The sequence below is a fragment of the Akebia trifoliata genome, chromosome 3 (assembly GCF_017979445.1).
Source record: "Akebia trifoliata isolate Shusen 1 chromosome 3, ASM1797944v1, whole genome shotgun sequence".
Classification (NCBI taxonomy): domain Eukaryota; kingdom Viridiplantae; phylum Streptophyta; class Magnoliopsida; order Ranunculales; family Lardizabalaceae; genus Akebia; species Akebia trifoliata.
The window spans coordinates 55,887,720-55,900,046 of NC_141377.1; the positions used below are offsets into that span (position 1 = coordinate 55,887,720).

General features: G+C 34.4%; 1 protein-coding gene and 1 pseudogene across 1 annotated transcript; one reads left to right on the forward strand and one right to left on the reverse strand.

Annotated features, from left to right (window-relative positions):
* Positions 1-3,432: 3,432 nt before the first annotated feature.
* LOC147408169 (light-harvesting complex-like protein 3 isotype 1, chloroplastic) lies at positions 3,433-9,552 on the forward strand. Its single transcript, XM_086437035.1, has 3 exons — positions 3,433-3,944; positions 8,256-8,393; positions 9,107-9,552. The coding sequence occupies exons 1-3, from the start codon at positions 3,569-3,571 to the stop codon at positions 9,355-9,357; spliced, it is 765 nt and encodes a 254-aa protein (XP_086293161.1). The 5' UTR covers positions 3,433-3,568; the 3' UTR covers positions 9,358-9,552.
* An 826-nt stretch (positions 9,553-10,378) lies between these two features.
* On the reverse strand, positions 10,379-12,132 carry LOC147408170 (light-harvesting complex-like protein 3 isotype 1, chloroplastic; annotated as a pseudogene).
* Positions 12,133-12,327: the final 195 nt, after the last annotated feature.

Here is a 12,327-nt window from a genome sequence, read left to right on the forward strand (position 1 = left end):
TTAGACCCAATTTGATAATCTATCTGATCAATTGTGGATCAACCATAACTGATATTAGGTAAAATGTGAAAAATTATGTAAATTATATTATATATTTTATTTAAATATAAGAAATTTATTTATATTTTGTATAACAAGAAATTGAATTTTATATAAATTAAGACTCGATCTAGTTATTATCGGAGCAGATTTAGATATTATCATTGAGACCTGATGAAAGTCCAAAAGGGTTTGTTCTAAGTCTTACTACGTCAGTTTCAAGTCTAATACGATCCTTATCGAATTTTGGTACCATTTGGACCCTGGTTCAATCCATCCAAAGCCAATTCATTGACAACCCTTAACATGGTATTTGGATTAGAATACACTTAAGCTAGACCCCATTATTTTGTGAGAATGTATGATAATTTTGTGATGATATCTATATAATAAAACACAATTCTACAATTTTATGTTTTGAGGTGGGATAAGCGTCCCCTCAACGACAGTTTTGTGAATGGACAAATGTCCCATCAATGTATACTCCAATACATGCCACATAAGGTGTAATCCAAATAAAATTTTAAAATGAAACATTTTAGGTGCTAATTCCTTGGTTTATGGCTTCGTGACGTGTATTGAGGTGTAGGAGGAGGGTTTCAATCCTCCACCCTGTATGTATACGATTTGAACTCAAGATAAAATGAAATCAAATAAAATTAAGAATATTCATTTATTGATAAAATGGAGGCTTAGTCACAACGCTACCATAAATAAGCGATTTCGTGCTAATTGAAGATTCTAAATTTCTATAAGGATATGGTCAACAATGACTCGCAATGGTAGTAAAAGAATATTTTGAAACACATGTATTGACATAAATAGAGTTTATATTAAGGGAAAATTACTTAAAGGGTTGTGACAAAAGGATTTCATTATAATTAGTCATTGAGTTTTGGGTGGTTGCTTGATAGTTCATTTAGTAAAACTCTCTTTTCTTGATGGTCTCTTAACCTCATCTTAAGTTATACTATTTTTTAATACCCAAACTATCTTTTTTACATACTTAAGTTTTTCAATCGTGATTCCAATCATTTACAACAAATTTTTTGTTTTTATTTATCATGAATGACCAAAGAAAATGATATACTTCTAATTTTGAACATTTAGATGCATTTTTTATTATTATCTATTTCAATGATTTAAAACAAAAAATGAAGATTGAAGCCGAGATCACCATTTTTATTGTTGAGTTTGATAATTTAAAAATATATATATATGTTGAACTTGACAATAAAAATGTTAAACTGAAAAATAAAAAGTGGTGAGTTCAACATTGGTAAAACCCACCCATTTTTCATTTTCAATTTTTTTTTACTAAAACACATGAAAAATTTGACTAAAAATTCACATGACGACTTATGTAGATGATTTCAAACCAAAAGAACCATCCTTGATAGACTTTCATTCAAAATAAAGTCAAAAAAAAAATCCTAACTTTTTTGCATACATCATTAAAATGCTTGAAAATGACCTCTTCTTTCTTCTCAAATCCTTTCTACCGAAATGGATTATCTAAAACTCGAGTACAATGCCGAAAATCTAAACAAAATTGGACAAAAAGGGTGAGTTTGAATGGTAAGGGCAGATTCAATATTTCAATCGTAAGAGATGTGTGGAGTGGGGTTTAGGGGCTGATTATAAATAAAAAGTTTTACTAAATGAACTATTAAGAGGAGCCCTAGAACTTAGAGACTAATTAGAAAAAAAATCCTCCACCTAGATCCTTTTAAGTAATTTTTTTCTAATATTGATGGTTTTGTAGCTTAGAGAATGAAAGCATCATAAATTAGTTTGGTCATGTTAACACTTCATACCAGGGGAGGATCTACAGTGGGACAATGGGGCAGTTGACCCACAAGAATTTTAAAAAATTATGAGGATTTATATGTTACTGCGACTAATCCACTACTATTGTCCCATACAAAAACTTTTATGGTATGTTTGATTGCATGGAAAGTCATTTTCCATGGAATTTGAAATCCATGAAAAATTAGTTATGAAAATAGGTAGGGTTGGAAAATCAAATTCCATTGTTTGATTTCACTTGGATAAAATCATGAAAAAAATATGAGAAAAAATAAGAAAAAAAGAAGGATGAAGAAGATGAGAGGAGGGGGAGAGAAAGAAGAAGATGATGAGGAAGAGGGAGGGGGGAGGATGTGGCGATGAAGGTGGCAGCGGCAACGAAGGTAAGTGAGGAAGATGGGGGGAGAACGTGGTGGTGGTGGGGATGGAGGAGGTGAGGGATGGAGAAGAAGAAAAAGAAGAAGAGAGAGAGAGAAGGTGATCAGAGACGGAGCCTACGACGATGGTGACGACGACGACGAGATTCGTGTAATGGTGGTGGTGGTAAGGAAGAATTGATGATGGAAAATATGGGTGGATTTCATTTTCCCACTCATATGGGTGGGAAAGTGAAATCCATGATTTAGTGAACTTTTTGAATGGGGTGGAAAATGAATTTCCATTTCCATGTGCAATCAAACACTTGAAAAATGTCATTTTCCATGGAAATTGATTTTCCACCTTATTTTCTATGTGCAATCAAACATACCCTTAAAGTAATTGTCTTAGACGCTCCCATGTAGACAAAATCTTGCTCTACCCCTACTTCATGCGTAAATCAATGTTACATAGTTTTTGTTGTTTATTTGTGGTGGAGTGTACCTCCACGTTAGCTCAGTGTCAAACACATCGTCTTAGGAAATCAAATTAGCATTTTCCATAGAGATACCCTTTGGCATATCCCTTGACTTCGTTAGTCTTCCATGAGAAGTTAACACAAAATTAGCAAAATACCCTAATCTTCAACATCTTAAATGAAAAACTTCATTTTTCTCCCAAGAATCCATCAATGATAGGGTAATTGTTTTTTAATGTCTTCAACCTCATGTCAAAAACCCTTGATTTTTTCCCAAAAATATCTTTAATCTCCTAAAATTTGTAGGTTTCGAGGTTAATTGAGGTCGATGGGTTTTCTATCACCCCATATAGGTTGTTGGAAAAATAAAATCAAGGATTCAAGAAAAATCATGAGAAATGTCTATCTATTTTATTTAATTAATCAATTAACCAGTGATTCATTAGATAGCAACAATCATTTCATTGGACATGCCCATTTTTTATTTATTTATAATTTTGTTAACAGACTTACTTGTTTTATTAATGAATTTTTTATTTTATTTTATGCAGTGAATAATTGGCTCAGGTGGTAAAAATAAAAAAATAAAAAAATCTAGGGTTCGTGGCATGAGGTAGAAGACGAGGGCATTAGGGGTCATTTCAGCAGTCAAGGTATCTCATCAATCTGAAGACTTGTTGGTATCTAAAAATTATGGGTACTTCAAAATTATCCATAAAAATTACACATAAAGTTACAACTTGCAACTGAGCTTAGGCATAGGTGGTGAGTCCTGAGTTTCTGAGGTTATAACACCCACTCCCACTCCCACTCCCACTTTCTGAGGTTCAGAATTACCCGAATCAGAGAAGGAAGCTATGTTGTGAGTTCCACACAACAGTGTCCATGGCCTTGATTTCTCCTCCTCTTCCTCCATCTCATCTCCCTACCCTTTCTACTACTTTTTCTTCAAAAACCCATTTCACACAAAAACCTTATCTCCCTCTCCTCAGAAAGAGAAATCTGTTTTTGTCATCCACAAGAGTAACTAATAATGGAGAAGGAATTGTGGGTTCTACTGCTACTGTAGATGAGAAAGAAGAAGTTTCTCCTATTGGTTCTGAGCAGAAAGTAGAGAAAGAGAAAGCTGTTCTTGGGTCAAATGGCACAGTAGCTCTGGTGGTGCCTAAATTCGAAGACCCAAGATGGGTTGGAGGGACTTGGGATTTGAAGAAGTTTGAGAAAGACGGGAAGACCAATTGGGATGCCGTTATTGACGCTGGTGAGATTGTAGTGTGGGTTCTTGTTGATTTCTCTGTCTCTCTCTTTGGACACTTTATGGGTTTCTTTAGTTTTTATTTCATAACTAATTATTCATTTTTTTTTTCTAGTTTTTGCAGCTAGTGAGTATTATTATTATTATTATTATTTTATTTTTACTTGGGCTCTTGTTATTGTTTATTTTGTGTCTTTGTTATTTATGTTTGGATGTAATTTATGTGCCAATTGTGTTTCTGTTGTTTCAAAGTTCAGAATTAAAATGTTCTATAGTGTATCAAAAAAGGGGAGTGTCAATCATGATTATAGATTTACTTTGATTTTAGTGTCTTTCCTACTTCGATTATATATAAAAGAAATGGAAATACCAATCTGATATGGATAGGCATATGAACATGATGAGTGCCTTCTCCCCGCTTACATTATTCAAATGGATTACCACATCAAAATCCAACATCACAGCCCTCTAAGTTTCATCGAAAAACTCACATCCATTAAAAAAATAAAAATCAAAAAACAATTTCTTTTGAACTAGATCCAATTTTTGGAAAATGGATGGCTACCGAACTTCCACACAACTCCCAAACTTAAAAATGAAATTCTACGGTGAAAAATAACATTTTTTATTTTTTTCAAAATTCATATAATTTCGTCCACTACAACCCTGAAGCATCGGATCATGTTTTTGGTTGCCAAGAGGTGAGCCCAGGGTGCCTTAGTAAGGGTGAATCCTTACTAACCTAGTAAGGCTAAGCTAAGCTTACTCAATCCGATTCCACCATTTAACTCTGTCAAGAGCCATATCTTCTGTCTAGGGATTTTCCTTCAAATCTTTTATTACTACTTCCATCCATGTCATTTTGATATTCCTTTTTCTCTTTAGAGTTCTTGAAGTGCATCAAAGCGTTCCTTCTTACTTGTGATGTTGCACATTCCAAAACCATCTTAAGCAACTTTCCATTATTTCATCTTACATTGGATATGCGCTTAAATATTATTGAATATATGCTCATTTCTGATTTTTTTGTTTCCTAGTGTCACCATTCAATATCCCCATCTCTCTTGCACAAATTCTATGAATGTGTTGTTTGCCTAACACTCAACTAATACAACGTGGTTGGTCTTATTTGATATCTAGTAAAAAAATTCTTAAGTTGATTGGTACATGTTGATCACATAACACTCCAAAAATGGACTTCAACTTTCTGTACCATGTTACGAATTTTATAGTCACATCCTAATCAATTTCTCCATCCTTATGCATAATTGAATCTATATAAAGAAATTTTCTCTTTTGGAGTTATTGTTTGCTCCAATCTTAACTATTGCCTCATCCCCTAGAAATGTTTTAAATAAAGTTGCATTATGTTATCTTGGTTCAATTTATCTTAAAACCTTTATAGGTTTAAGTATGAAGGCGGGGTTTAACCATAGGTCTAGGTATTACCACACACATATTTTGCTGCCTCATGTTAGTGGCACCTTTCTCCTCATTAGTTTCATCTACCAACAATATATCTGCAAATAAACTACATTGACGTACCTCTTCTTGGTCCATTATAACTAGTGCAACAAGGTACGAGCTCTATGCAAATCCTTGGTCCAAATCTATCGTTTCACCATGAGTTATTCTAACGCTAATTACAACTCCATCATACATATCCTTAACAACGTCAACAATCAACATACCGACTCAAAACTCAAAACTCCTCTTTCTTTCTTTCCTAATACCCACCAGGTTTAATTCTCTAGAGACTATAATGTATTTTTTCTAATTGAAAGAACCATTTATAAATTCTTCCTCTCTTTTTTTGATACTTCTTAATTGATTTTCTAAGTAAGAAGATAATCTAAAAGGTGATCTTCCGAGCATGAAGCCAAATTGCTTATCTAATACCGTTGTTTCTCATCTTGAACATTTTGTAGCATCATTCTTTCCCACAATTTTGTAGTATGACTCGCCATTTTTAACCTTTCATAAGTAATTCAATTTTTCACATCTTTGTTTATATGACTAGGTACCACACATATAGCATTTTTTTATTCTCCAAAAATCTCATTAAATAACTTAATTAACTAACACAGTTCAGTTTCTAGATTGCACTTCCAACCTCTATAGGTATACCACCTGGGTCTAAGGTCTTTCTTATATTAGCTTACCTAAACTAATTTCACTGTTGTAATCCTAATACTATTATAGTTTAAATTCGTTATAGTCTATGGCTAGCATAATTCTAGGCATGCAAAAAATTCTAGGCTTCCCATTTGATTTTCATTTAGTAAATTTCAAAATATAATCCCTCAACCTTTAAGAAAAAAAATCATTATTCCTTACTAAAATCCTCTCATAGTCACTTTTAATGCATATATCATGGAAAACTCAAGAATTTCGTTTCTTTCTTTATAACCTTGTCTTCCAAGCATCCTTTTGTTACCTCTACTATCTTTACTTACATTTGCATTTAAGCCCCTCCTATAATTATCATCTCCCCATCATGAATTGCATGTAGGACATCATCCATCTTTTCCCATCAATGCTTTTTGAAACTTATTGACGCAAAACAATGAAGGAATAAGAAAATCTGGAATCCACTAGAAAATAACTCTCCTCTCAAAGAATGTTTTTATTATGTCGAAGATGTCTTTGCATTGCAATTACAGTCCTATTTATTAGAAAAAGTTCTATTCCTAGTAAAAAATGGAAATAGCAAAAAATACTAAAAATAGCAAAAATGAAATTAGCTTCGAAATATATAGTATTAAACCTGTGTGGTGAAACTGATAGTGCATGATTCTGACGACCTTTATAACTAAAGTTATTATGAAAATGGAAACTTTTTCTAAAATGGCAAAATTGCTGAAAAAGTGGTCTAAATGAACGAATTTGGGCTAAAAATGAAAACTTGATGGCGTTTGATCTTGAAGATCTCAACGTTTCTATTCAAGAATGGGCCTCCCGGATGATTCTGACTCCCTTGCCTGTTCGGGTGGTCCATGATCTCCATAATGCATTCAAGCCTTCTGCTTAGACTATTGGCGATCCAAGCATTCCATGAATTCTTCTGCCACTTGTCATGCATCACTTATTATATAGAAGTATGAAAAACTGAAAATTGTGTCCTCTTCTTATAGTCTTTCATGTTGAATAGCAGTTGTTACTGGAATGGAATTGATTATTTCACCTTGTTGAACTTACTTTTCAACCAATCAAAAGAATATGGGATGGGTTAGTTGCAATGTTTTTTTTTCATTATATGTGTCTTGAAATGAATTAAATATTTACTGTTGCATACATAATTATTCAAGCACCCAAATTTGATCTGTCATTATATCTGGATTTAATTGGAGCTTGTACGAATTTCTATGTTATTTGTCTGAAAAAGAAAGAAAACCCCCCCCCCCCCCACCCCGGATTTGGAGAGTCATGGGTTGTTTTTTGCATTCAAATTCACCAAACAAAAGCATCTGTATTGTTTATGAGTGGATTATCACAAATTTTTTCTGACTCCTTGTAATTATGCTGAATGTTTTTTTCCCCCATAATTCAGATTTCAATTGAATCCTTGAATGAAACAAATGGTTCAGTATACTGGAATGCAATTCATGGCCGTAAACCATGTCTAAAGATGTGTATATTGGTATTGTTAGCTGGCCTGACCTTGATAGCTGGATTAAGGCCTCAAGAAGAATCATTTAATGTACCCGACAGCAAAACCAAACAATGAGAAAAATATAGGTTGCCAAGGCTCATGAATTACAGTATTGCCCCACATCTTGTGCAATTTGGTTAAATGCTCATCATTGTTTATCATCACAGTGTGATGTTATTGTTTGCATGATCAGTTCCTACAAAAGATATTCTTTGGATTATTGTTAGTTGTGACCATTGGACTAAAGAAACTCTTGTAAACTATCATCAAGTACATAACCATTTGAAAGAGAATGTTGACCGTCATTGTTGGTGCCCCATCCATGCCACACCTCCATTTTCTTTCTCAACAAGGTTTATGGATGACCCACTTGGATTCAAATAATTTGAAACTGTGCAGGGAAATAACTCTTATTTTGGGAACTTTAACACTTATCTCTTCTCAGTTAACTTTTGTTTACATTTCATGTAGTTAAATCTCTATTTTTTTATTTGTTACTTACCTCTGCATCCATTACTTTTTCGTTGTTTGTTGTGTCTGTTATCATTTCCTTTGATTTATCCTTCTTTGCTCTGAAGTATAATTTGTGTTGTTTCCTCATAAGTGATAACACTTCTGTATATTATTTGTTTTTCTCATAGATCGTCTTGGCTAATCCTTTACAGAGGTCAGGAGGAGAAAATGGCTTGAAGATAACCCAGAATCATCTAATAATGATGAGCCAGTAGTCTTTGACACCTCCATTATACCCTGGTGGTCATGGGTCAAGAGGTTTCATCTTCCTGAAGCCGAATTACTTAATGGTAGGTTATGGTCCCTCCGTTTCTGACACGCACCCACCCACCCACCCATGCACTGATATATATGTGGGGAATGCTAACGTCCAAGACCTCACGGGGACGTTAGCATTCTCCAACACTTTTTTTTTTCAATAATACCCCTACCCATTTTGTCTTTTAGTGAAAAAGACTTGGGTATATTAATCTTTTTTACATAGTAAATGCTTATTTACGTAAGAAATACTTGTCTCTCACATAATAAAAGCTAGGGGCATTTAATCTTTAGGATTAAATGTCTTTTTGAAATAAATGATTTGGCAATCAATGCAAACAAACATTTATTGTGTAAATGAGCAACATACCCCTATTTTTTTCACTAAAAGACAAAATGAATACGGGTATTAGCAGAAATAAAAAAAGTGGTGGAGAATGCTAACATCCCCATAAGGTCTTGGACATTAGCATTCCCCATATTTATATATATATATACATGGGATGTGTTTGGGTGATATCTAAAACTGACAACTATTTTCATACAACCACCCGGATGTTGTCCATTTTTTCAATGTTTTCTACAACACTGCTAGATGCCGTTGGATCTTGTAAAATGGATGGCATCTGAGAGATGTAAAAATAGTTGTCACTTGTAGATGTCCCCCGAACGCAACCTGACCTATATATATATATATTATTTTTCATATAGCTAATACTAACAAGGTCAATTTTCCTTCACACAGGCCGTGCTGCGATGATTGGGTTCTTCATGGCTTATCTGGTGGATAGCTTGACGGGGGTAGGTCTTGTTGACCAGATGGGGAACTTCTTCTGCAAAACACTCTTATTTGTATCTGTGGTTGGAGTACTTCTGATCCGAAAAAACGAAGATGTAGAAAATCTAAAGAAGCTTATAGAAGAAACAACCTTCTATGACAAGCAGTGGCAAGCAACCTGGCAGGACGAGTCCCCTAGTGGTTCCAAGAAAGACTAGTGGATTTACAATCCGTGAATCCGTCCCTCGCTCAAGGTTATTTTCTTTTGAGTTATTATCTCACTGTAGTTTCTCTAAGGTTTTTATATAGAGGAGATGTGATTCTATTCTACAATCGGTATTTTCTTTTCCTCCATTGTATTGTATTTCTGAAAATTGTTATTGGATCTTTTAATGAGAGATTTAAATTTGCCACTTATTGCTTTGAGAAATTTTGCAAATTTCTCATCCTTGGGTGATGTGATTTGGGGTTGGAACAACAGATAGTAGTGGGGAATAATTCTGTTTCAACTATTGTAGAAGTCTACTTAAAACTTTTGAACTAACATTGCTACCATTCATCAATGATATCTAATAAATTATTTCGAGGTTATTCTTTTTATCACCACTACTCCAAATGACTATGCCTTAAGATTGGACGGTGTAATCATCCAATTTGGTCGATTTTGTGGGATTCATCTAATATTAGGATCGTATGAGTGCTATGTGCACTGCAAAGGTTAGAAAGTATGGCTCTTTTCACACCCTATCATTCTGGTGCAAGTATCCCTCTACCTTGAATATCATCTCATCGATGCTCAAGTTTTTCTCATCATGTTCTTGTCAGGAATCAGAATAACTATCAAAACAAGGGGTAGCTTTTCATTTTTAGTAGACAATGAGAATAAATATTTGTTACAAATGGAATATGTGATTTATATTATTTCTCGTTAGGCTGAGATTTATGTTACATGGATTCTTCTCAAAGGGTTTAATGAGACTCCATTCCAGAGACACTGTCATGAGATATGTCCTATTTTTCCTCCTTATCATGACTCACGTGATAATAATGAGCATTCATTATAGAGATTATAAGTTTCACAACATAGGCAAGAAATAATGTTCCATGCACTAGATAAACATAGATTGCTTTGATATTCATAAAAGATTGGATTAGTTATAACTTACAAGTAACCATAAGTTTCTTATATAGAGCAGATTAACTCAACAATACAAGACCAGTCCAGCATTGTCTCCAACGCATGCCTGAAGATTAAACTTTAGCATACACCATCTGCTATTTATGGGAATCGATATTAAACATCTAGAACGTGAAACTGTAACTCTTAAGTTCATCACTTCACTGAGACATTACTTATTTGCAATGTTCAATCGGTTTTTTGATCTTGTTTCAAAGGAACATTGCTGTCTCTTTGATCTTTCCATGTAGCTTGCCATTGTTTGTCGTAGAAAGTAGCCTCATCAACTAGCTTTCTTAAGTTCCCAAAATCTTGAGGTCGCCTGAATAAGATTATTCCAATAACTGTCATGAAGAGTCCTGCCTTGCAGATGAAATTACCCGTTTGGCCTACAATGTCAAGCCCAGTTAAAACATCTAGAAAATACGCCATAAAAAATCCCACCATTGCCGCTCGACCTGTGAGAAAACACCATTAAAGATGATTCTAAAGATTAAGTTCAAGTATGAAACTGAAAGAAGTTTGGTATTTAACCATTGAGAAGCTCTGCTTCTGGGAGATAAGACTTCTTGAACCATGCCCACCAAGGTATGATGGAGCTCCTGAAGATCACTGGAGCTTGGTTTGTTGCTGCCTCTGGATACATTTCTAGAAATTTTCTCCTCCTCGCTTCTGCAACATCAACAGTCAGATGACATAGAAGAGAAAAAAAGGAAAAGAAGAAGAAGAAGAAGAAGAGTTAATGTTCTTTCATTAATAGAATCTAGAAGGTGGCATGTGCAAATGCACGTCTCTGAAGGGTTTATCTGTAATTTAAAATATTAATTAAAGGGTGGTTTTGAAGATTACATAGTAAAAACGATATTTGTAATATTGAAAACTAACCAACGTTATTTTAGGTGTAGGGACGTGGGATTGCAATTTTCTTGATTTTTGACCAAAATGACCTTGATTATATTAAGTCTAAATGTTTAGGTGGGGGCATTTTTGGAATCTAAATTTTGGTGTCGAAGCACTTCTACTCTGCCTTCTCATTATAATAATAAAGATTTAGCAACAAGAAAAAGTTAGTGTATCCAAAGTCCGAGTTAGGTTATTATCTTGTTCCAAGTTGGATCATCCCCAAAATGAGAGGTGGTGACTAAACGCATTCTTAGATTTGCTCCACTCAAAAAGGGAAATGGGTTCGGGTTGTGAACAAGTGATCGAGTTAATTCTATGATTATAAGTTGATACTCATACTATATTGGATTGGACCAAGATAGGGTTATGTAGAACTTCATTATAAGGGGCACTCGAGCGACGATACTACGTTTTGAAAAGGAAATTAATATAAATTTGCCTTCATTAGAATTAACCTCCTATGCATGAACTTGCTACCAAGAATAACAGAAGCTTTGAGAATAACTAAATTGGCTTACTATATAGACTATATTTTTCAAATTATAGTTTCCATTGCCTCTCACCAACGTCTATGACACCTTCCCAGTCCATCTTTCCGTCTTTCACGAACATATTCAGATCCCAAGTCCCATTTTTCCATCTCTCGTCATGAAACCTCGGAATAGACGATGCGGTGTCCTTCCCTTGCATTGTTTCACCTTCGATACTCGTCAGGCTAGTTTTCTGAACAATGGATTTTTCTTCTTGTTCTGCTAATTTTATATTTTTCTTGCTTTCAATATCCATGGTGACGATATGAGTCGCCTGCTTGTTCCAAGGAGCGTTTGAGTCTCATCAGAGAAGGTTGTTTCTTGATGACATAATGAGAACCGGATGCTCTTTGTAGAGAGGCAGACATGGCAATGGAGGCCATAGATGTTCTTAGAAAAGTTGTAGTTCTTCCTTTAGTTCTCTGTTTTTTTCTTTTGATTTTCTTATTCTCTTTGATGTTAGTTGAAACAAAGGGATAAAATGGCAGAAGGAAGCCCATGCTTGGAATTAAAGAAGCTTATCTTCTACCCATCTTACTGGGTCAGTCGGGTCATGGATATGAACTTCCTTTGTCTTA

Coding starts and splice junctions, on each gene's coding strand:
- LOC147408169 (XM_086437035.1), top strand. CDS start 3,569: ATGGCCTTGATTTCTCCTCCTCTTCCTCCATCTCATCTCCCTACCCTT. Junction 3,945..8,255: donor GGATGCCGTTATTGACGCTG/GTGAGATTGTAG, acceptor AATCCTTTACAG/AGGTCAGGAGGAGAAAATGG. Junction 8,394..9,106: donor TGAAGCCGAATTACTTAATG/GTAGGTTATGGT, acceptor TCCTTCACACAG/GCCGTGCTGCGATGATTGGG.